At 35.5% G+C, this 24,161-nt stretch overlaps 1 protein-coding gene across 1 annotated transcript in view; it reads right to left on the bottom strand.

Annotated features, from left to right (window-relative positions):
- Positions 1–1,850: 1,850 nt before the first annotated feature.
- The window catches only part of HACL1 (2-hydroxyacyl-CoA lyase 1), a 24,923-nt gene continuing 2,612 nt past the window's right edge, over positions 1,851–24,161 (bottom strand). The window contains exons 2-17 of the mRNA XM_015810749.2: positions 23,640–23,744; positions 20,726–20,766; positions 20,108–20,188; positions 18,012–18,084; positions 16,162–16,239; positions 14,816–14,910; positions 12,045–12,157; positions 10,888–11,023; positions 9,856–9,961; positions 8,909–8,992; positions 8,534–8,635; positions 7,426–7,580; positions 5,041–5,199; positions 4,793–4,900; positions 2,418–2,604; positions 1,851–2,174 (exon numbers count right to left, since the gene is read on the bottom strand). Coding sequence (XP_015666235.1) covers positions 2,142–2,174; positions 2,418–2,604; positions 4,793–4,900; positions 5,041–5,199; positions 7,426–7,580; positions 8,534–8,635; positions 8,909–8,992; positions 9,856–9,961; positions 10,888–11,023; positions 12,045–12,157; positions 14,816–14,910; positions 16,162–16,239; positions 18,012–18,084; positions 20,108–20,188; positions 20,726–20,766; positions 23,640–23,744 — 1,656 coding nt within the window. The 3' untranslated portion in view covers positions 1,851–2,141. The remainder of the gene's footprint in view (positions 2,175–2,417; positions 2,605–4,792; positions 4,901–5,040; positions 5,200–7,425; positions 7,581–8,533; positions 8,636–8,908; positions 8,993–9,855; positions 9,962–10,887; positions 11,024–12,044; positions 12,158–14,815; positions 14,911–16,161; positions 16,240–18,011; positions 18,085–20,107; positions 20,189–20,725; positions 20,767–23,639; positions 23,745–24,161) is intronic.

Below are 24,161 nucleotides of genomic sequence, written 5' to 3'. Positions count from 1 at the left end.
CCTTCCAACTCTGTTAATCTGTTAGTCATACAGATACATATGCAAACATTAAATCAATCAATAAATAAGAATAATAATCAACTGTCCTTGAGATGAATCAAGGAAGAAAGGAATGAAAAATGAAAGACAAGAATATAATTACCAGAGACAATTGGTAAAGCCAAAATTAATAGTTCCGTGTGATATGGAAATTCTTGCTTGAGCTGGTTAACATATGCAAGAAAATTTGATTAATTTGATTAATCTATGAGAAATGGTACCAAATCTGATGAGAATCTTCACCAATTTCTAATTTAATTGGTCAGCAGCCAAGCCAGAACGCATCTGGAGTTTTAGCATTTGTCATAAATTAAGAACATTTCAAAATTCTTCATACATAAAACTACACTGTTAAACACATTAAAATATCATTACCTAATTTTTAAAATTTCAGGTTTCACAATTTTAAAAATAGTATGCATTTTATTAATTGATTTATACCTCTAAAAATAGTCTGTTTTTTTTCTTCTTTACACAATATTCTCAACAAGCCTGAATAGAGAGTTAAACTATTATTTCATCCAAACAATATATCTATCATATATTTTAAAAATAGCTATGACTTTTAAATCAATCATCAATAATCAAAATTTTGTTATTGTTCAGTTGCTAAGTTATGCCCGACTCTTGGCACCCCATGACCCATAGCACCCTAGGCCCCCTGTCCTCCACTGTGTCCTAGAGTTTGCCTAAATTCATGTTCATTGCATCAATGACATTATCTAATCACCTATCCTCTGCCGTCCCCTTTTCCTTTTGCCTACAATAATAATCAAAATACAGAACAGATATTAGCACTATCAAATTATGATTCAATTACTTTTTCCTTGCCCAAACAAACATTTTCTTTAAAAACAGCAAATAGATTAGTGCATTTTTTTACTTTTAAAAGAGTCTTGAATAAATGGCGCCCTCTGGTGATCTTACCTTGGCTTTGAAGAAAGATTTATTTCAAAAAGATTTGTACAAAATGGGTATGTCATAAATTGCAGGTTTGGAATTAAAACATATCCAACATCTTTCCAGATTAAAACACACAAAATATTTAGTACTAAAGTATAAATTAATCAAATACTTTCATATAATAATTTATTTGGTTTCAGGTTTTTGCTAACTTCTGTATGATATCTGTAAGAAGATTCATAACAATAAGACTTATTTTTTTTTATTTTTAAATGTATGCCCACCTTACATAGTCAGTGATACACAATAATTATTAAAGCATACTGCAAAATAAATTAAAACATAAACATAGATAAAAATGCAAGAATAAAAGTGACAGAAAGAACAAGGTGATTTAATTGTAAACAAATATTTATTCAGGATTCTAAAAGTGCAACAATTAGAATCAGTATGCTGATTTAAGCAACTATTGATTTCAACAGGAGTTAAATCATACATCTAGATCAAAGCTCCCCAACCTTTCCAGGTTGGGGCCCCAGAGGGAAAGGGAGGAGTAGGGAAATGTGTGCATGCACCTGCGCGTACATACGCAAACGGGCATGTACACGGCAGTGGTGCTAGCGCGTGCGCATGCATAAGCAAGCCGTACACACACATGGCAGCAAGGGTACCCACACATATGTGCAAATGGGCCGCTAGCTAGTGCCCATGCGGCAGCACCAGTGCAAGTGGGGTGCGATGCATGCATTTGCCAGCCATTCCTGCGGCCCAGTGGCCAATAGGCCACAGCCCGGTACCGGGCCGCGGCTCACAAGTTGGGGACCCCTGATCTAGATGGTATATAGTTTGGGAAGGTTGCTCTAATGAAAGACACAAAGAAGGCTCTGTTGCATTCCTATGCTGTAAAAATATATAAAAAGCAAAGATAAATCAATATGTTATGTACTTCTTGGTTTTAAGATCTGGGGCAGGCATTAAAGTATATGCATTCATAAATTGATGCAAGCAGTGGAAAAAGAAAGAAGCTACCAGCTAGATGTCTTTTGTCTCCCAAAATGGCAAAATGTAGGTCTGTATGTAATTAGCAATCTTTCCTTACACATGGTAATCAACATGATCGTTCAATTTGTAACTGTAATTATCCTTTGGAATCTGCTGAGTTTACATAGGCATTTTGCATCCAGGCTTTTCATCTTCTCTTACATGTTAGAACGGGTCAGCCACTGAAAATCCTGAGAATACAAAGGAGTAGCAATACTCAACATTTCAGGTAAGAAACCATAAGAAATGTTATAGAGACACAAGGTACAGTAGACTGTAGTGTTCAAGAATATACCGAAAAACCTTCTAGACCTCAATCATTTTATAAACGTTTAATAAAGGAGATGTCCTGATCTATTCTTCAGGACTGGCCAAATAATAGAAGTAATGTTAATGTTACTAAGTCAAGAACAACAAATTTCACAAATACTTACTTGTTTCTTTCTGTCTGACAGTGGGTTGATCATGACATTAAGGAGAGAAGGCACAAGTTTTTCTGCTAAGCTTATTTTCAGGGCAGCTTCTAATTCTTCTGGAGTTTGTACAAAGTACCCTTTGCCACCAAAGGCAGACATAATCTGCTCATAGCGAGCATCTGGCAACAAAGCCACTGGAGGTGCACTGAAATTAAGTAAAAAGATTTGGCTTAGGATAGTGGGTTAAGAGTCCTAAGCAGGAAATCAAACATCATTAAAAGTCATTGTTAATTTGCTAAACAAGTAGAACTTCATTTTCCCAATGCCCCAGGGAAATTGCTCAGGACCCAATTAATTACTATGAGCATATTAAAACAGGATCTTATTGAAGAAGAAATCCCAGTGGGGGAGAAACAGCCATTTGATCTCTTTTGTTCAGTTTTAAAGCATTCTGGATGACTTCAATAAGGCTCTCTAATAGTTTTTTAAGTTTCAGTTGAATTTTTTAATAAAGTTCTCAGAATGGAAGTTCTTTTGCAATGGAAGCATTAAGAAGAACACACACACCCCTTTCAAATTTTAAGTGACAAATATTCTTCTTTATCAGAAGCATTAACTGTAGCACTTATTTGGACAGACTCGAACACTGGGCGCTATCTAACAAAATGAAATTCGATGGTGAAAAAAGTAAGATTCTACATTTAGGCAAGAAAAACCAAATGTACAGGTATAGTATAGGGGTACCTTGCTCAATAGTAGTAACTGTGAGAGGGATCTCGAAGACCTAGTGGACAATCACTTAAATATGAGCCAGCAGTGTGCTGCAGCTGCCAAAAAGGCCAACACAGTGCTGGGCTGCATTAACAGAGAGAAAGAATCAAGATCACGTGAAGTATTAATACCACTTTACACTGCCTTGGTAAGGCCACACTTGGAATACTGCATCCAGTTTTGGTCATCATGATGTAAAAAAGATGTTGAGACTCTAGAAAGAGTACAGAGAAGAGCAACAAAGATGATCAGGGGTTTGGAGGCTAAAGCATATAAGGAAAGGCTGCTGGAATTGGGTATGTCTAGTTTAATGAAGAGAAGGATGAGGGGGGACATGATAGCAGTGTTCCAATATCTCAGGGGCTGCCACAAAGAAGAGGGAGTCAAGCTATTCTCCAAAGCGCCTGAAGGCAGGACAAGAAACAACAGATGGAAATTAATCAAGGAGAGAAGCAACCTAGAACTAAGGAGAAACTTCCTGACAGTTAGAACAATTAACCAGTGGAACAACCTGCCTCCAGAAGTGGTGAATGCTCCAACACTGGAAGTTTTTAAGAAGAGACTGGACAGCCATTTGTCTGAAATGGTATAGGGTTTCCTGCCTGAGCAGGGGGTTGGACTAGATGACCTCCAAGGTCCCTTCCAACTTTATTATTATTATTATTATTATTATTATTATTATTATTATTGTTGTTGTTGTTGTTGTTGTTGTTGTTGTTGTTGTTGTTGTTGTTGTTGTTGTTGTTATTTGATGTGCATCTTTTCCATGCTTAGATTTTAACTTATATAAGCACTATCATCTTCTCCACTTTCCATTTACGCAAACTTTTTCCTTGTTTAGGCCAGACTAGCATCAGCATTCTCCAACTTGGTGTCCTCCAGAAGGAGTGGACTACACATTTCTGAATTCCCAAAGGCTGTTTGGAAAAGCTCAAGACCTTAGACAGGGATACCTAAAAACAGTTAGATGCAGGGTAATATTTCACCACTGCAATAGTGACAATGATTAGAAATGGTAGGAATGCAAAGTATACCCCATTCCAGGGTTTTCCTTTCTTAATGATAGCATCATTTTATTTTATTTTCCATTTTCCAGTAGGAGAGGAACTCTCCCAATTTTAAAAAAAAACATGACCATCTTTTCTTCCAGAAGATAGGAGGAGTGTTCCGGGATGCTCCAGAATTTTTGAAAGTTCAACTGCTCAAGCTAGTATGGCCAGCACAGAAAGGAAATGTGGACTTTCTACTTGAAAGCATCTAAGTCACTGTTTCTCAAACTTGGAAATTTAGGATGTGCGGACTTTAACTTTCAGAATTTCTCAGATAAAGCTGCCAAATTTAAGAAACACTGATCTAGAAGGACGACCACAACAAAGCAGATTTTTTGGGTGGGTGGGTGGGTACTACTGCTATATGTAGCACAGATAATCTTAGTTAGTGTGAAAAGTAGTATAACATGGCACTCACCCTTATTTCATTTATCTTATTAGAGTTTGATGAAATTGAAATAATTCTATTTTATTGTATATAGCTTTTAAAGCTTTAAGTACAACATCAAATTTGTAAGGGCAAGAAGTTAAAATATTCTAAAGACTAATCAAAGTCAACACCAAAGTACTTACCACATAGAAGGTTCTCCAAGCTTCAGCATATCCTTCCAAGTCTTTGAGTCCAAGCCAGTGTATATTCCATTATTGTTGATTATGATTATAATGATTGGCAAGTTATGCCTACAGTGATTAATAAAAAGGAACATTTCCATTTGGAGGAAATTTTTCTAACACTATAATGTGGTAGAAACTCTCACTTTGTACAGCAAAAAGTTTTCACTTTTGTTTTGAAATAAAATCTGACAGTACAAAAGTTTTACCTGCAAATAGTCTCCACTTCCATACCAGAAAAACCAAAGGCGCTATCACCTTCTATACAGATCACTCGTTGCTCAGGATTACAGGTTTTAGCAACTATAGCAGCTGCAATTGCAAAACCAAGTCCAACTCCCATTGTCCCAAAGGTACCAGCATCCAGCCTGCAAGGAAGAAAGAAGTTACTATATTTTTCATCATAGCATGATTTCTGTTGGAGGTTTCTTAATTCATATCCATTATCATAACTTCCTAAGAATATACAGAATGTCTTTAGAAATACCAGATAAATATATATACTGATGAATAATATTGGTTTATACATAATTAATAAATGCTGGGCTTGTGACACGAACAAAGCTCTTCTAGATAAATAAATAGATAATTTTTATTATGCTCGCAGAACAGCAGTACAAAGTTTTTCCATGGTCTGTTAATCATAACACATTTTTTTTTTACTGCTTGCTTTCAAGTTGAATTATGAAATTTTAAAGCTCATGCTGATTAAACTGAGCTAGTGGACCCTAGCAATCTAGGCATTTGGGTACCCATCTTGTGAGTATGACGTAGCTACAGTTACATGATCGCCATTTGCGACTTTCCCTGCCAGCTATGCATAAGCAAAGTCAATAAAGAAGCTGATGGGGAAGATTGCTAGTTGCTCCCACAACTTTTACTCTCAAAGACTCTTCTACGGAGTATGAAATCCCAGAGATCTTGCACTCTGTAGCACCTCTCACCCATCTACAATCCCTGACATATGTCTGCTGCAGCATTCCCCACAGCTCCTGCCAGCTATCCTGTGCTCCCTAGCATCTGCCCACAGCACCCATACACGCCCTACAGCACTCATGCATATAGTACCTGTCTGTGGTACTTGTATTCACCCCCACACTCCTTGTCTGGAACTCCCTCTTCCTACTTAACAATCTGCACAATCCTGGGATTACAATGGCAACCAGGACTGCCACTACTAAACAATGTGACATTATGCTTTATAACCACGTGGCTTAGCAAGGAAATTTCCAATCCCACTTACCATCATAATCTGAGAATTAATTGTACTGCTTGATTACCAAATAAAAATATTACTCACAATGTATTCTTCATCTAATGAAAAGACTGTGTGCTTTAGGTTTTTAAAAACAGAACTTGTTTCAGTTTACATCATACTGATATACCTGTTCTAGAGAATTTGTTTTGCTGAAGATTATCACCAGATTCATTATAAACAAGATTGGCACTGCTTCATTTTATACACATATAAAACATATTGGTGAAAGTCTGCTGTAGATGGATCTAGATCAACTGAACCAAGATTAAATTATCAAATTAAAAGTTACTGTTACTATTAGTTTTTTGGACATCCAAATAAAACCTGCTTCATCTACATGAATTTGCTGAAGTTTCCATTCAAAGAATAAGTAAATAAATTTGATTTGAAGTAATTTTTTTATTGATTCTGGATATAAATTCTTAAGGTGGGAGCATACAAAACTGGTTCACCTTTCAGGTTGTTCTGGAAGATCCTCCAATCTTTCAGATAAAATTTTGAAAGTTATAGTTTTTGGAAAGGAAAATGGGTGGGAAAGAAAATTTATATGTTCTAGAACAGTGATGGCGAACCTTTTAGAGTTTGAGTGCCCAAACTGCAACCTAAAACCCACTTATGCATCGTCGAGTGCCGGGTGGGTGTGGCCCATTGGGTGGGGGTGGCTGCGGTGGTAACGGCAGACTGGGTGGGACTAAAAAGTTCAATCAATCAATTCCAACTATGCAAGATCTTTTTTTCCTGCGAGAAGTTGAAATTGACTGAACCTTTTTTTTTTTTTGCACACGGTGGCGGAGGCCTAAAGCGAAAAGGTTTTATAAAACCCAGCTGACGGCCTAGGACTGGGGCGATGGTGCGCGTGCCCACAGAGAGGGCTCTGAGTGCCGCCTCTGGCACCCGTGCCATAGGTTTGCCACCACTGTTCTAGAAATTCTCTGTTGAATTAAAAGTCTGATGGAACAAATCTTTTCATTTGCGGAAGGCTAGTTCCATTTATTTAACTAATAAAACACATATTATTTTGTAGGGAATTTTTAATCGTGTAACCTGATGGTGGGGAAAAAAATCTATTCCTCATAAGAAACAGTACTTTTCTCCAATTCCCTATTGCCATAACAAGAATGATATACATATTTTCATTTTATGTTTGTATTTATCTAAGAACTTTATCTGGGTGATAAAGTGTGTAGGAAAAAATGCAAAGTGAAATAAATAATATGTTCATCAACATGTGCTAATATCAGGAACATAAATATAAATTATCTTAATTTGTCTTTTCAAGCAAATTGAGTACAAATTGCCAAAATATTTACTCAGAAGGAAACTAATATATATTTACCTGTGCCGAGGAAGATAATTTGGGAGCATGGTGCGCCCAATATCCATTGTATTTGCTCCCTCACTGATCAGAATACAGTCCTTTGGCAAAAGTTCCCTCACATGGTGAAATACTGTATAGTAATTCATTGGCAACTGTTTTTCTGCTGATAGTGCCTTAAATGAATGAGAAAATGAATGATGTTAAAGATCTATTGGCTCAACTGCTTCTGAAAATATAGAATACAAAACCAGAATTTTGCATTTTATGAATGTTTATATGTTTTTCCCATTTGAATCTCTGACTACCAAGGGAATCTGAGTAAATAAATAAAACCAAGTTTAATGTTGGCTTTATTTTGTTCATAGAAGTAATCCAGTTGTCAATAAGCCAATGTGCAGAAGTAAAATCAACCCATTGGATTCAGTAACTGATTCCACAAATTTCAATTGCACTAATTGCAGTCAAACAATTCCTGTAATTAGTTATTAGTTTCTAACATCCTATGTGGGAGTGCTGGTCCATTCTCCATGACAAATGTCTTTAAGAAATCATGAAGTGATGCTGATTTTTTTGAAGTTAAGGCAGGCCACAGATCCCAGGATACTGTTCTGGGATTCATGCTGGGAACCTGGCTGATTTTAGGTCATACCTTCGGAATGATTTTGTTTAATGATGTACTTGTAAAATTGGCCCTAGCCATTCTTTTAATTGAACTGACTAAACTGTGTGAGTATGATAACTTTTGCATCCTGGTACATTGCATATGAGATTGCTATAGTTAATTTAAAAAAAAACAACCAAGGTGCTATTTATTTAAGCAGAGTCCTATATATTAGTAAGATGCACAAGAGGCTTGGAGAACATATATAAAAAAAAATCCAGAAAATCTGAAGGGGAAATGCTTTTTCAGAGAAGTGTGTGTTTGTATGTATAAATGACCTCAATCTTCATTTAATTTCTTCTGACCTCCTAGTTTACATCTCTTCCAGCATAGATGTATTCATGCTTATAGCTCTGGATAATACTGAAATATGCTTTGCAATAATACATTTATTAACATTTGAGATGCCACAAGACCTTTTTTTTTAAAGCCAAACTCCTTCCTGACACATATCATTAATAATACCTTAGATGTTGCCTCATTGGTCTGCATTTTGGCTCGAAGATCTTTCCACCAATCTGTATCTGAAGGATATTTCCATAGCTTCTTTTTAATTTCATCTAAAAGCTAAGAATATAGCAATATGCTTACAGATAATAAATATATAGTATGGATATGATATAATATATAATAATATCGTATAATAATATTTCATCTCTTAACCTGTAGTACAAAAATTGTTAGCTTTAAAAAGGTACTGTTACAGTTTACATTGTACTGGTGCATATTTGGCCAGATTATTGACAATTTGTCAACCAAAATGATTTTCAATCAAATTCTTCAACCCAGCTCCTACATCCAGCCAACAGAAGATGGCACTTACATAAGAAAGCATGTTACCTGCTCAGTCACTGCTTTTATGTCTCCCAACAAGGCTGCAGCAGGTTTCACATTGTTTCCCAACTCTTCAGCACAAATATCTACCTATGAAATAACACCAATAAAGCAAAGAAGTAAACAAATAATCTGTTTGCAAAATAAATAAATGGCGATTTAAGCAATAAAAGTTTTCCTTAAACACCAGGGCTTCAGTTTTTATTTCAGAACAAAGAAAAAATGAACTATTTGTTTCCCTTTAGTTGTTAACTTTCTCCTTTTGCCTAGGATTTACTACATATTTCACATAAAAACCTCAGGTTCGATAAGACAAATTGCTTCTAAAAGCAAGCAAAAAGAAAAGATGAAACTCAACCAAGGGGCAGAGAAAGCCAGAAAGGCAAATAAAATTTGTCTCTAAAGCACCTTGAGGAAACTCTTTTTCAAGAAAAAATTCAATTAAACAGACTCTTGCTCACATCAGGAACTATGCTTTTGCAGATGTGCTTGGAGCAGGGGTCCTCAATACCTGGTCCGTGGACCAATACCGGTCCGTGGCATGCCAGCAACCGATCCGCACAAACAAGCAAAGCCCCATCTGTGGGATGCAGGCAGCACACAAAACCATGCACTCTCTGTTCCGCGGAAAAACCTTTCTCCACGGAACTGGTCCCTGGTGCCCAAAAGGTTGGGGACCTCTGGCTTGGAGGATTAAAAAGTTTTTAAACTGATGTTATATTATTTTTCACTTATCCTATCTCCAGTAAATCTTGCACTGATTATACACTCAGGCTACACCAGACTTCCTCGTCCAAATGCTGCTTTCCAAATATGTTATAAATCCCAAATCCCCAGCAAACATGGAAAATTGCATTGAACATTTTGGGCATTGTAATCTAACTACCTTTGAAAAGCACCTTATTTAAAACCATAGCTCTGGAATGTGTCTAAAAGGAGATTTGTCTGAATACCTGAATAACTTTTACATCTGGCTGAAACCTTGGTGGAAGTCCAAAATGCAGAATCCAATTCAATCTGGCACCAAGTAATATTATCACATCAGCATATTGTAGTGCCCTGGTCATTAAAAAGAAAGGAAATCAATTAAACTATTTTCATATATATTAAAAATGTACAGAATAGATCTTAACAATTAAAATTTTGTGTTCTTTAATCATTATAACTGAATGTTGCTCTTTAGCACTCCAAAATATTAACAGCTGTGAGGTTTGGAATGATTCCTACCTCCCCTAAATTGATACGGTAGATCAGTGGTGGCGAACCTATGGCACGCGTGCCAGAGGCAGCACTCAGAGCCCTCTCTGTTGGCACGCGCGTCACCGCCCCCAGCAGCAAGTCCATTAGGCTGCCACCGCCGCCTGGAGCAGGAGCCCCATCCAGCACAAAGGTGGCAAAGCGGCCGACTAGCAAGTTCAAATAGAGGTGGTAGAGCAGAGGTCACCAACCATTGTCAATTGGTGGACTGGAAGAAAAGGGAGGGGGAAGCATTTTACATGCATGCATGTGCGCAGGGGGCTGCAAGCACACACGTGCTGCAAATGGTGCGGGACTAGTGACTGCATACTTACTAGCCATGCCCCGTTCTTGCGTGATGCAGTGCCTTGTATCTGCACTCCGCAGCGTGGTGGTGGCCATTTTTGCACCTTGCAGCATGGTGGGCCATTTTTGTGCCCCCGGGTTTTGCGTGCCAGAGGCGGCACTCAGAGGCGCCTCCCTGCCCCCCGAGGGCACCATAATGCTGATGCGGCCATGGCACTTTGTGATAAATAAGTGGGTTTTGGGTGCGGTTTGGACACTCGGTCTGTAAAAGGTTCGCCATCACTGCTGTACACTGTTTAATTGTGGTTTATTGAGTAAGTTATCTCCCCAATGTGACGTTAATGTCTTTACCATTATGTTATTTTGGCTCTTGTAATAATGATATTATGCTCTTTACCTTTAATTTCAAAAGTTGGAAGGAAAGACTCAGTTTGTGTATTTACCTAGATCTGGCTGCAGCCACACAATACTGATGATTGTCAGGAACAACTCCCTTCCCCATTGGCGTAGGCAAAAATGGAAGCCCACACTGGTCCACCAATTTCCTGATGCTGTTTTCAGCACGTGAATAAGCAGCACCTAAGAGACATACCACCGTCATAAAAGGCTCCATGACACTAATTCAGCACTCTTATCAATCCTTGACCAAGTAACACTTTTTACTGATGATTTTGTTGAGAACCACTTATACCTTCATTTGAATGTTAGAAAAAATAACAATATGCAGATTGGCCTTAATAAAGTCTTGCATACAAAAGGATAATCTTTTAACATAGAATACTGTTTATTTGCAGAAGTATTAAACTTTAAAAGTTTACAATATTTTATTGTGATTGCAAAAATTATTTATTTTCCCATAATGACTAGTTTTGTGTTTTCAATTAAAACTGTCCTATAAAAAGAAAGTGAATGCTACAATCAAAATTGTTGATCTGACAACATGCAAGAATTCAAAATAAAAATCTATACATTTTGAGCAAGCCCTTTAGTTAAAATAATAATTAAGCATCTTTAATTATACAATCACCTGGCATCATTTTTATAGCAAAACAGATTTCTAATAGTCTCTCCCTTTGCAAAGGTGTAGTAAATGTCAAGTCTATGCAGCTATCAAGATCCCTTTTTTGTACCCTCCCTAAACTATGCTGCCAAGATGGGACAATCATATTTATAATATTTTCCCTCCCTCTAAATTAAATTCTAAAATAGGTATGTTACTACCTAGAAAGTCTATCAATTATATTTTGAGGCAATCCTGGTTTTTAAAAAAATATTTTTACTTCCCATCCACTCTGGTGATATCCCTGAATTATCATCGTATTCAAAGTTAAAATAATTTTAAAACTACAACTTCTAAAAAAAGATGCTTACTTTTACTTTGTATAAAACTACGGCAACCAAACAGTTTCAGATAAAGTTATTATATTTTGTTCATTAGGCAAAATCAAAATAAATCCCTGGGACATTTTAATTTCAAAAAACAAAAGAATTTATTAACTTATTTTATAAATAGACTAAACAATATAACAAGGAAAGAAACACTTCAATTATTATATTTTGCAGTTTCGTCTTTGTTTTGATAGGACTGAAATAGGACTACCTTTGCCAATAATTAAAAGTGGTTTCTTGGAATGTAAAATTAATGAAACTGCTTTAGAAATGGTCATCTCTTCAGCCATACTGATAGGAGGTGCTGGACAGCAGTCAATGTACCTGTAAGACAGAATAAAAAACTAATTATCAAAAAAGATCTGGAATAAACAACAGAACCATTAAGCAATTATTTAATTTGTATATTATAATTTCAGGCTATTATTATGAGGAACAACTGATGTGAACATACTGTATCTCCACCAAAATGAAACACTGGCTTACTATGAAGCATATTTTTTTATAGTGAATGGAAGTATCCTGAAAATTAGGTTGTTCCTCCTACTCATTTTGATAGGCAGGACCAAAATCATTTCTAAGAGTCAGAGAGCAACACTCCCTTACAGTGTCAAGGGGAATTCTGCAACAGTAAAAACCAGTCATAGATTACTTTTTAGTACCATTGTAACTTTGAACATTCATTAAATAAATAGTTGTAAGTCGAGGATTACCTGTATTGTTAAGGTGACAATCACCTCCTTGTCACCTGGCAAATACTAATAGAAAATACTTTCTGATAATGTAGAATGTGTTGCTGCAGAAATGAAATGTAGACTAAGCAAGGTGGCAATGGCAAACCACTTTTATATTGTTACCAAGCCCACAATATGGATATCTGCCCGTACTCATCACAAGTTGAGATTAGTTTGAAAAAAAACTAGCCAGAAATTAAAGGAAAACAAAAAAAGTGAAATCAGTTGAGATCAGTTTGAAAGTGACTTAACTTTTACCAGAGCAAGTGAGAGAAGTAAGCCAATTTACAGGGTGTGATTCTCCATTGTAGCAAAGTAGATAGATAGTTGTGGAAAGAACAAAAATAACATCAATCTTCAAAAATAAAGCTAGCATTTTGTGTATTTATAAATGCTTACTCTGTAATAAGGTCTTTTTAATACATAGGCAGAAATCTTATAACAAATTGCATTTAGAGGCAAATTATATATTTTGTTTCATAGCATATGGGCAGGCATAGACAGAAAAGAGCCTGTGGACACTAATTTCTATAAAAATAAATTTCTTTTATATGATTAGAATATGATGATTTCACTTTTTTGTTCATTTTCAACCAGTTAAAAATTATATTCCTTTAATTTCTGGCTAGTTTTTTTCAAATGCTTCTTTACATGGGTTCTCTCACATTTATTCTCAAGGAACAAGATCAAAAGCAAAAGATACATTACTGCCTCTAATATAATATCGACCAATAAAAAGTAGGAAAGTTGCTGTAAAGTTTTCAAGGAAATATAAGATATAGCAATTGAAAAGCAAAAATGGCTCTCAACTGATGAACTATAAGTGTTGGCTCTCAAACTGATGAAGATTCATGTGACAATTGTCTACATATCTGAAAGAAGATTAACTTCCCTTCCTTAATTGTACCTTAAAGGTATGAGAAACTTTGTCCTAATGTAGAAATACATTTTGGTTCTAAAGGAAAAATGGTTCATATGCTGGCATTTTTGTAGCATACCTGTTTTCATCTTAAGAAATCTTATTTTAAAAAATGGGCATGCTTGGGAAGAAATCACACTTTTGATTGAGACATCTGCCTATGCCCTGGCAATTCCCTTGTAAAACCCTGGATGTGGCATAGGATTTGGAGATCCTGACATCCCTTTCAAAATCTGAAGTGTCTTATTTAAGCAATGGGTTACCACTAAATCCCATTTAATTGTTCTTAAGGATGCATTTCTACATTTGAATCACTCATGGAACTGAACATTCATTTAAATAATCGATTGTTTTATCTTACATTCTAAATAATTTCTTTATAAAATTTTGTCGAAGAATAAATTTTAAAAGTTAGAATACGTTGGATGGGACCAGTTGGTTACAATCTTTTGATGCATCTGCCTTATATTTCTTTAAAGTTTCTCACATCAGAAAATATTTTGTTATGGTAATTTGTAGAGTCAATATTTACCTTTATTCACGGGCTTTTGGGCACTCCCACCACATATGGTAATAGGTCCCTTTTGCCAATTTACATTTCCAACATGTGGAAGAAAAATTTGGACCCATTTTAGCTAACCTTGTGGGTGGGAGGTGCCATCTATAGAACATTTTGTAGAGATTTTCTTTGTAGGAGGTGGCCAAAGTAGAGATAGAGTTAAAACCAGAACTCTTCTTATTAGGCATAACCACACAGAAATACGATAAAGGGATATTTTATTTGATGCTACATATCTTCACGGCTACTGGACTGGCGTATGCACAAAACTGGAGGAATAAAGAAATTCCAACAGAAGAAGAGATTCTATGCAAAATTCTATCGTTTGCGGATATGGATAGGCTCACAATGGAAATGAAGGACAAGACAGAGTCAGATTATTTTGAAATCTAGGACAAATTTTATTATTGGTGTGAATCAAGAAGGACTGTTTGGGTTATAAGCTAGTGTTAAGATAGAAACATATATAATTGTATGTTAGTATATAGAGATACAAATTAGATATTGTATTGATAGAAAAATATATATGTACGTATATATAGAGATCAAGAATTATATGTATGAAAAGGAACAAATTGTTAGAAATATTTATACTGGAATGTTGTGTTATGTCCATCTTTGTTTTAACTGTATTATAAATAAAAAACTTTTTATAAAAAAAAATATTTATCTTTATTAAGGGTACAACTCATGAGAAACCACAAATATAGTAAAAGTATCGCAACATTATCAGTAGAAATGATTTGCTATTCATAGTGGTAACAACTCACTTGACAGAGCTTTTCTTTATGGTCAGATTTACAAAGTCTCCAGGTATGTCAATATAGCAGGCACCTGGGCGTCCATAAATACTGGTTCTGACAGCCTAGATTGGTTAGAGAAGTCACAAGATAAAATACATGGCAGTAATCATAATTAAGAATTCTATTTTATTTTTAATTACACCAGCCCTTATTGATAAAAATGCATTAAGTAAACAATGGAGAAAATGAACATCCGTCTACTGAAGAATTAATAACTGTTGGATTCAATCTATAAGTGGGCATATCCCCGGTCTATTTAATTCTATGAACAGATAGACTTAGAGTCATCAAATTAAAATCCCTGGCTGAATTCTACAACAAATGTTGACTCCTAGATAGATATCTCTTCAAAATGGGCTTCTCTCTTTTTTATCTTGGGATTGTGGATAGTAGCATAGCCATGCTATTACAGGGACTTCCTCCTCAAAATGTAAATGGAATTAGAGGCTCATTTAAGGATTCCTGGAGCAAAGGCTCTATAGTAGCGTAAGGATCCTTATACATCATTTCTATGCAAAATGTAACTTTAACAGAAGCTAACAGAAATAGACTTGTATGCTTCAGAAATGTTTGTGTATCATTATTTGCACTTTTAATCTTCAATCTTAACCACTTCAAGGACCTTGTCTACTTCCTTAGGGGGCACCAGGTTCAAACTGCTCCCAGATAACTAGATAAGCATGATCCCCAGGCTTCTCTAATGAATTAGTTTCCATCTGAACAGATTTTGTACAGATTTTCTAAATTGCTGATAACCTCTGGGTCCAGCACTGCTGGTTTATGACATTATTATTATCATGGTTGGTTTCAACCAGATGTTTAGACTGGATTTTACATTTTTATCTACCTATTGAGTCCTTCCCAAGGATCTGAGATAGGCAGATGTTGTTGTTTGATGATGTTAAAGGCATCGTTGCAGAATGTAAGCTGTTCCAGTAAAACTGCCTTTAGCAATTGACGGATGATTTTGTCAATCAATTACTGATTGACGAAACAATTATCACATTAGTATATACTAATATACTATAAGGTAAGAGAATATGTGTGTGTATAAATTATTATCATCATTATATTGTATAAAATTACATAGCTAACTTATTTATGAAATAATATTAACATACAACATTAACATTTTAAAAGGTACTGGCCATTTTTAAAGTTGGATGTGATCTGATGATGTATTCTGAAATATAAATAACTAAACCGATTCATTTATTCAAGCACCACCAGCCATATGACAATTTTCCAATGCTATTTGTGCCATAAAGAGCTGTATGAGAAAGAGTTAAATATTGCTAATTTTTATCTTTTACCTTCTCAATAACTGCAGGAATAGCTTCTAGACTGCTTGGTCTGACAGAAAATTTGCTATAAAGCCTACATGCTTCAACCTGGAAACGAAAACATACATTATTATTTTTTAAATAACAATATGATTTTACAACAGGATCTGATCAGCTGAACAATCCATCCAATCACATCATATTTCTACCCAAAAATAATAATGAAAATCAGGGGGCTATTGCAATGCTTTGCAGAGGTACTCTTCCAACTACACTTGCATAAATCTGTTCTTAACACAAAAGGTTATGATTTGTAAAATGTACAGCATTGCCATTTCAAAAGTTTTGATCATTTGAAAAATTAGAAAGCGAAGTTATTTTATAGTTAAAAACTCAAACAGTCCAAAAAGATGAACAAGCATCCATGTAAGCTGAACTAATAAATAAAATTAATAGCATTTGGCCATATGTGGGGCAAATGACACTGGATTATATTTAATTATATAATTGTTTACTTAATGGAACAAAGTCTTAATATCACTAATGCACCAATATTCCAAAACTGTTCCAGGGGAAACTTAAGGTACGCATGAGAGCAGCTAGGGAGGAGACTAATGAAAAGTTAGGAGTATATCTGCTTAATGTTTATTTTTTGGAGGGGAAGGTGGGTTGATTATCAACTGCTGGTGATCACAAGAATAAATCCCTACAGTTTTCCCTGGCACAAAATACTCAGCTACCTTGTATTATTGCAGAACTAGAACTCAGTATCCCAGTTTCTAGCCCAGTGCCTTTATTATTATTATTATTATTATTATTATTTATTATTATTATTAATTATTATTATTATTATTATTATTATTATTATTATTATTATTATTATTATTATTATTATTATTATTAAAATTTATATACCGCCCTATCTCCCTTACGGGACTCAGGGCGGTGAACAGGCAATAATAAAAATCACAGTAAATATTACATAAAAGCCTGCTCTAAAATATAAAACCCCTAACAAAACCCAATCAAAACTACNTTGCAAATACCTAGGTCCATTGCCATGGAGCGCTTTAAAAGTTGTTACTAACACCTTGAAGCGCACCCGGAAGGCCACCGGCAGCCAGTGCAGCTCGCGCAGGAGAGGTGTTACATGGGAGCATCTAGAGGCCCCCAAAATCCCCCACGCAGCCGCATTCTGAACTAGCTGGAGCCTCCAGGTGCACCTCAAGGGGAGCTCCATGTAGAGAGCATTGCAATAGTCCAGGCGGGAAACAACGAGGGCTTGAGTGACCGTGCGTAGGGCGTCCCGATCCAGAAAGGTCACTCAATCACTATTACAACTGGCTCTCAGTATAATAGATCAGAAAGCACTATAATGTATCAGAAAATAGGCAAAAGAGCTGTCCTTTATATTTACATTAAAACAGAAACAGAATAATTTAGTCTAAAAGCAAAGTTTTAAAAGAGCCAAGCAGTTGGAGATGACAAAGATTTGCTGATGATGGCAAACTTACTGATTTTTATGTAAAATATTCATTACAGAGGCTCAGAGAGTACATTCTTTTGATAAAAATAGGGGACAGGAAGATTTATCCAATTCAATCTGGACTTTTTTTTAGTTTTTATGCCTATCAATAGTACTGACTGAGATATGAAAATCTCTATGGGGAATATGTGATATAAGAACAATCTAAAGGGCATCAGCTACAGTGATATTTCTCAACCTTGGCAATTTTAAGAGGTGTGGACTGCAACTCTAGAATTCCCTGGAAGTTGAAGTCCACTCATTTTAAAATAGTCGAGAAACACCGAGTTGAAAAAGAGCTTTTTAAAGTATCCAGGCATTCTTTTATGAAAAAAATAACAACAGAGAGGAGCACCTGTGGAAATTCTTGAAAAGCTCCCATTGTTTCTTGATTTCTGTCAGAGGAGCCTCCAATGACAATCAATGGCCTTAAAAAAAATTAAACAAAAGTTTAATTCCTTAAAAACAAGAGTCTGATTCACCTAATTTTTGAACAAGCAACTTGTGAACTAAAAAGGTTATATAATCCTAAATATTACTTGCTTTGACTTTTGATTAAAGCTGATATCTTATTGCCTGGGCAGGATGTTGTAAGTACCGGAACCCATACCAGTTTCATCAAGTCTTTTGGGAACTTTTCATCCATTCAAAAAGAAGGAAGAAATAGTAAGGAAAAACAATTAGGATTTAAATATGTCTTACTAGTTTGTTCTACTGCTGTCTGTTGATGTTGGAGACCAAGAAAATAAAATACAAAATTGCTTCCATTTCTTCCCCTCTATTTGCCAGGAAACGATGATACAGGATACCATGTTACTTTTTTAATGTTGTGTTTTCAAGTCAACTTTTGCACTCTCCTCTTTCATTCTTATCAAGAGGTTTGTTAGTTCCTCTTCACTTCCTGCCATTAGAGTGGTATTGTCTGCATATCTGATATTTCTCCCAAGAAATATGAGAGAATTTGGAAATAAACCTGTTTGGTTATCAATCACAGACACTCACAGATACGGAACTTTTATTATACACATTAGAAAACTACAACATTACATTACTTTTCGACAAAATCATCATTCAAATTGAGGCACTTTTCATAATGTCTTACAAGGTTTAAAATTCCTTAGTAGTAGTCACTTGGCGCCAAATGTGGGCTATGGGGGGGAGTGATCAAAAACATCCCAACAGAACTGCTTCAAAAGTTCTTGGCTGCGTCTAGCGATGTGCGGGTGAGCACTATCGTGAACCAATACCACACCAGAAGTGGTGCCATAGAAAATCCCGCCAAATGTGAGGATGCCAAAGGAGTACTGCTAGTGAAGTTCATAGAGCATGGTTTGACCATCGGTTCCAAAGTTTATTGTGAAACTTTACGAAAACTCAAGACAAGCCATCCAGAACAAGCGTCGGGGCAATAATGTGTATAATAACAGTTCTGTATCTGCAAGTGTCTGTCACTGATAACCAAACAGAGGTTTATTTTCGAATTGTCCTCGTATAATTCCTGTTTGTGATTCATCTAGTACAGCATTTTGCATGATAGACTGCATATAAATTAAATAAGTAAGGTGACAATATACAGCCTTGTCTTACTCCTTTCCCTGTTTTGAACTAATCAGTTATTCCATGTCTTGTTCTAACTGTTCTTCTTTGCATACAGGTTTCTCAGGAGACAGATAAGGTCTTGTATTCCCATTTCTTTAAGAACTTGCCACAGTTTATTGTGATCTATTTTATTGTGATGTTTTCGAAGCAGAAGTAGATGTTTTCTGAAACTCGTTTGCTTTCTCTGTAATCCAGCGAATGTTGGCAATTTGATCTCTAGTTTCTCTGCTTCTTTGAAACCTAGCGTATACTTCTGATAGTTCTTGGTTCACATATTGCTGATGCCTAGCTTGTAGGTTTTGAGCATGACCTTGTTAGCATTTGAAATGAGCGCAATTGTATGGTAAGAGAACCACTACCTTTATCTTAAAGCAAACATTCCTATATTTCTATCAGATAATTTGACAGTTACCAAAAAATGACTTATTTTTTTTAAGAGGCACCAAGCGATACTATAAACTTCTCAAAATCAAGTGAAGGTTATATGCAATATACAGTTAATAAAAATTTGTTACAAAAGCACAGAAATCTTTATGCAAAATCTGTTTGGTAATCTTCCTTGTCAGATAAACATGTTATTTATAAGTCCTATCCAAACTAAACCATAGAGATCACTCACTGAAGTGCGCAAGGAAATGAATTAAAGTACATTAAGACAATTCTTAATTCTTGGGATAAAACATATTTGTGTTCTCCTCTGCATAGATGTGATCTGCTTAAAACTGAATAAAATGGGAGAGGAAATGGGGTGAGAGGGTGAGGATATGATATGGTTATCTGCTTTCCTGATAAATGGCATTTGAACATGCAGGTCAATACTTGGAAATAAAAGAGAAAATACAGATTTATTACCAGCAATTCATGTTTGCATTTGCCATTCCAGCCAGAGCATTTATAAGACCAGGACCAGAAACTACAAGGCATACTCCAGGCCTAGAAATAAAACGAAAAGCTGCTGAGGTTTTGAATTGAAGCAAAAAAGCATCATTCACAAACATTTCTCAAGGTTTAATTTGAAAAGGAGACAAATTTTCATTTTTATTTAACTGAAGGATTTTAAACCTACTTTCTGTCCTCAATACAAAAGAGAAGGTCAAAACATTTTAATATATAAACCAAACAGAAAAGAAATAAGAAAACTGGATAGAAGGGCAGGTTATCACTCACATGTTCATCTACACTGCTGTTTACAACCATAAAATCTAAAGTAGATTTAAATGTAAATGAAATCAATTGCAGATTGCAAGTTCAGAGGAGTACAAATGTTAAAGCATTTTTTTAGCAACCATTTTTTCATTTTTGTTTTTCATTTGTTATGGATTTATCCTCAGTGATGGAAAACTGAGGTTGTGGTAGTGGGACTAATAGAAAAACTGCTGCATAAATTACAAGAAGCTTAGATGTACTCAAAATTTTGAAAGGCTATTATATCAAAGAATCCAATCAGGATAGTTTTTATAGTCACCTTACCGGGCTGTCAAATACCCCACAGCAGAAGCTGCATAAGAAGCCTATTGAAAATGAAACATTAATTAAAATCTGAATGGAAGGACTGTAGTATACCAAAACAGTAGCTATACTATTTTGTAAGGGTAGGCAAAGCATTTGAAAGCCTGACATAAATGAAGCACTCTCCCTTTAATAGATTTGATGCAACTGTTTCAAGGGTCTTTCCAAGTTGTCTGTGTTGTACAAATATAACAATTCTCCAGTGTCTAGTAATGAAGTGAAGTGGGTATGGTGAAGAAATGACCTGGGTTAATTCTTAAAGAACCCATACCAATCCTTTCAGAGGCTGCAGTTGACTCAAAATTTGAAACAAGGTGCATGATAATACCCTTTACAAAGAAATCCTTCAGGTGTTTTGCATAATCTATAAACCAAAAGCATATCTTTTAAGAAGAAATGATTTCACCACCCGAAGGTATATCTAGCCATAATATACAAGAAGCTGGTGAAAAAAAAATATATTTGAAATGGCAAGAGACAAAATATTAACATTCTTAGGACTGATAATTTCAAAAAGCATCATGTAGAAGACAATATGGAACTTAGTACAAGAGTTAAGTTATGAAATTGCTAATCACATTTAACATAATGGTTGTGAGTGGCTTGAGGGATGCAGGTACTATTTTTTATATAACATCTTTGACAAATCAAAATTCAAACACCAGAAGGTAATTTATGCATTTCCCTTCTATTTCTGAAAAATAAAATGGCATATAGTGAGAAATAGTTAAAGATAACCAGAGTGGGTGTTTCTTTGGCAAAACTGTTTGCACTTAACATGCCATGATGCCATGACAACACATTGTCAAACCAAGTGGCAAGTTAAAATGCTACATAAAACTTTGCAGGACCAGGAATGGTTATTCTTATAATTATGTAAATCCTTTTTGCTGATTATAAATCAAAAATATGCCATTATCTGCATGTATATTTTTGTTACTGATAAATTTCAGTATATTAATACATGTCATTATACAAGTAATAGATGGATAGATATCAGCCAATGCCTGCCCAAACTTCTCTTATGCCTGTTTTTCTCCAACCAATAATTTTAAGTCCTTGGTACCTAAAACACTGGTTCTTCATTATTTTTTCCTTATAAACAAATCCTGGCATTATATACTTGCATCCTGAAGTCTAATACAAGTACATAGATTGCAGCATTTGTATAGTAATATCATGCAAATGCCATCATTTCTCTTGACCCCCTCTCCTCCCACACAGATACCTGATCTTTCCTGGGATCTTAGAAAAAAGGGAAAATATAACTTGTGACACTGCAAATTATTCACATTAATTCATAATTCTGTATACCAAGGTAATGTGTAATTAAATATGTTTTTCCTGTTTCTGAGATATTGTTCAATTATACTTCATAAAGCTATTCAAAAGCTCTGATAGTTTGTTTGACATTTCCATTGCCATCACCCTATCTATATAAAGCAGGGGTCTTCAAACTTGGCCCTTTTATGATATGTGGACTTCAACTCCCAGAATTCTTCAGCCAGGCATGCTGCTCTAGAGTTTGTGGTATTTTGGAAGAAAAGAACCAGATGATGCAACCAAGACTAGGAAGAAGCAAACACTGGGGTGGAGCATTGTCATGGCCACAATCTTTATTTTTTGATACACCCTTTATTCAAGAGAATGGGGACAGTCCAAGAATTTAGGGAGAATTCCTGGGGAAGGACATTGTACCTTTCTGTCTGTTTTTTCCCTCCCCACCCCATGAGCAGTGACTACAGATTCATTCTCTCTATCTAATGGAAGAGCCAGCCTGGAAAATAACAGAAGAAAGGAAAGACAAATGAGATGTGGTAATTCTTTCTGCATCCCTGCTTCAGGCATAAGCATTATATGTTGATTCGACTTAAAGATATACTCAAGCACTTAGCTTGGATTCGAGCTTCTCCTTTAATAAAGAGGTGCCCAAACTGGAAAAATTGTCCTGGTGTGGAAGAGAAGTGTTCCACTGGTGGAATATATCTGGATATTTCCATACTCGATGGATTAGAAGAGAAGCAGAAATCTGAATTAGTGCAGATTTGAGTCTTTCTGCTCTCAGAGAGCAGAACCAAAACTCTCCCATCCCTTCATATAAAAGGGGGCTTGGGGGTTGGAGCCTCTCTTATCGAGGAGAGAAGCAACCTAGAACTAAGGAGAAATTTCCTGGCGGTTAGAACAATTAACCAGTAGAAGGGCTTGTCTTGAGAAGTTGTGGGTCCTTCATCACTGGAGATTGTTAAGAAGAGATTGGACAGTCAGTTGTCCAGAATGGTATAGGGCAGGGGTCTTCAAACTTGGCCCTTTTATGACTTACGGACTTCAACTCCCAGAATTCCTCAGCCAGCATGCCTGGCTGAGGAATTCTGGGAGTTGAAGTCCACAAATCATAAAAGGGCCAAGTTTGAAGACCCGATATAAAGCATATTTTATACTTTTAATTGAACAGTTTTTTCCCTCTTGCATCTTGTATCCAACAGCATGGATACTTTGAATCTGATCCCTAATGTAAGTTTTGCATTATCCTGTCCAGATTTAACTGATTTTCATTCTACTTTATTTTTGTTTGATTCACGATGAATAAAGTACTTACATGATGCTTCCATTTTTCTTATGACAACAACCCTGTGAGATGCACTAAATTGACTACCATTCCCCTAATTCCAAGGAATACTTTGGTGAAAGCTGGCAAATATCACTTTTGTTAAAGAAAGAGACATGTAGAAATTACCACTTTTCTGTTGCAATTCGGCAATAAATAAATGTTTACATCTGTGCTGTCATTATCTGATTATGTAACAGTACAATGAGCTTTTAGCATAGAATAGTTATTGAGCAAGCAGAGGCATTAATTAACCCAGGAAATACTTACAGCCTGTTCATTGCGCATTCCTATATATTTGATTCCACTTGCTTGTGCAGCAATTGCTATTTCCGTTACAGGAATACCAACAATGCCAAACATATACTCAATTTTCTGAAATAAATAAATATTTTACTTTAATGCATATGTTTAATTTAAACAATTATCTTTAATGTCTCATCCCCTCTCCCCATTTGGGATTTCATATAATCTGAGAGTATCAAGGGCAAACTGAAGTTGGTTTGTGCACAAGGCAACATTAGAATTTGTGTAAGTTGAGGGTTGGGATTTATATTATGGATGGCATGCTTATTTATTTTTTGATAAGAAAATTGATCGGGTTTTTAAATCTCATATTTTAAGGGTTGCACTTTTGAGAGTTTGGAAAAAGTATTCATATAAGGTAAATTTTAAAATTCCAATGTGGGCTATTACGGAACATGCAATACAAGGAATAGTAAGGGGAGCAAAATTACAAGGTATTGTTTATAAAGATTTACTTATGTTAAGAGGACAGGACTGGCAAATTAA

The sequence above is a fragment of the Protobothrops mucrosquamatus genome, unplaced genomic scaffold (assembly GCF_001527695.2).
Source record: "Protobothrops mucrosquamatus isolate PMUCROS unplaced genomic scaffold, P.Mucros_1.0 scaffold18, whole genome shotgun sequence".
NCBI lineage: Eukaryota > Metazoa > Chordata > Lepidosauria > Squamata > Viperidae > Protobothrops > Protobothrops mucrosquamatus.
This window is presented reverse-complemented; position numbering and strand designations above follow the sequence as displayed.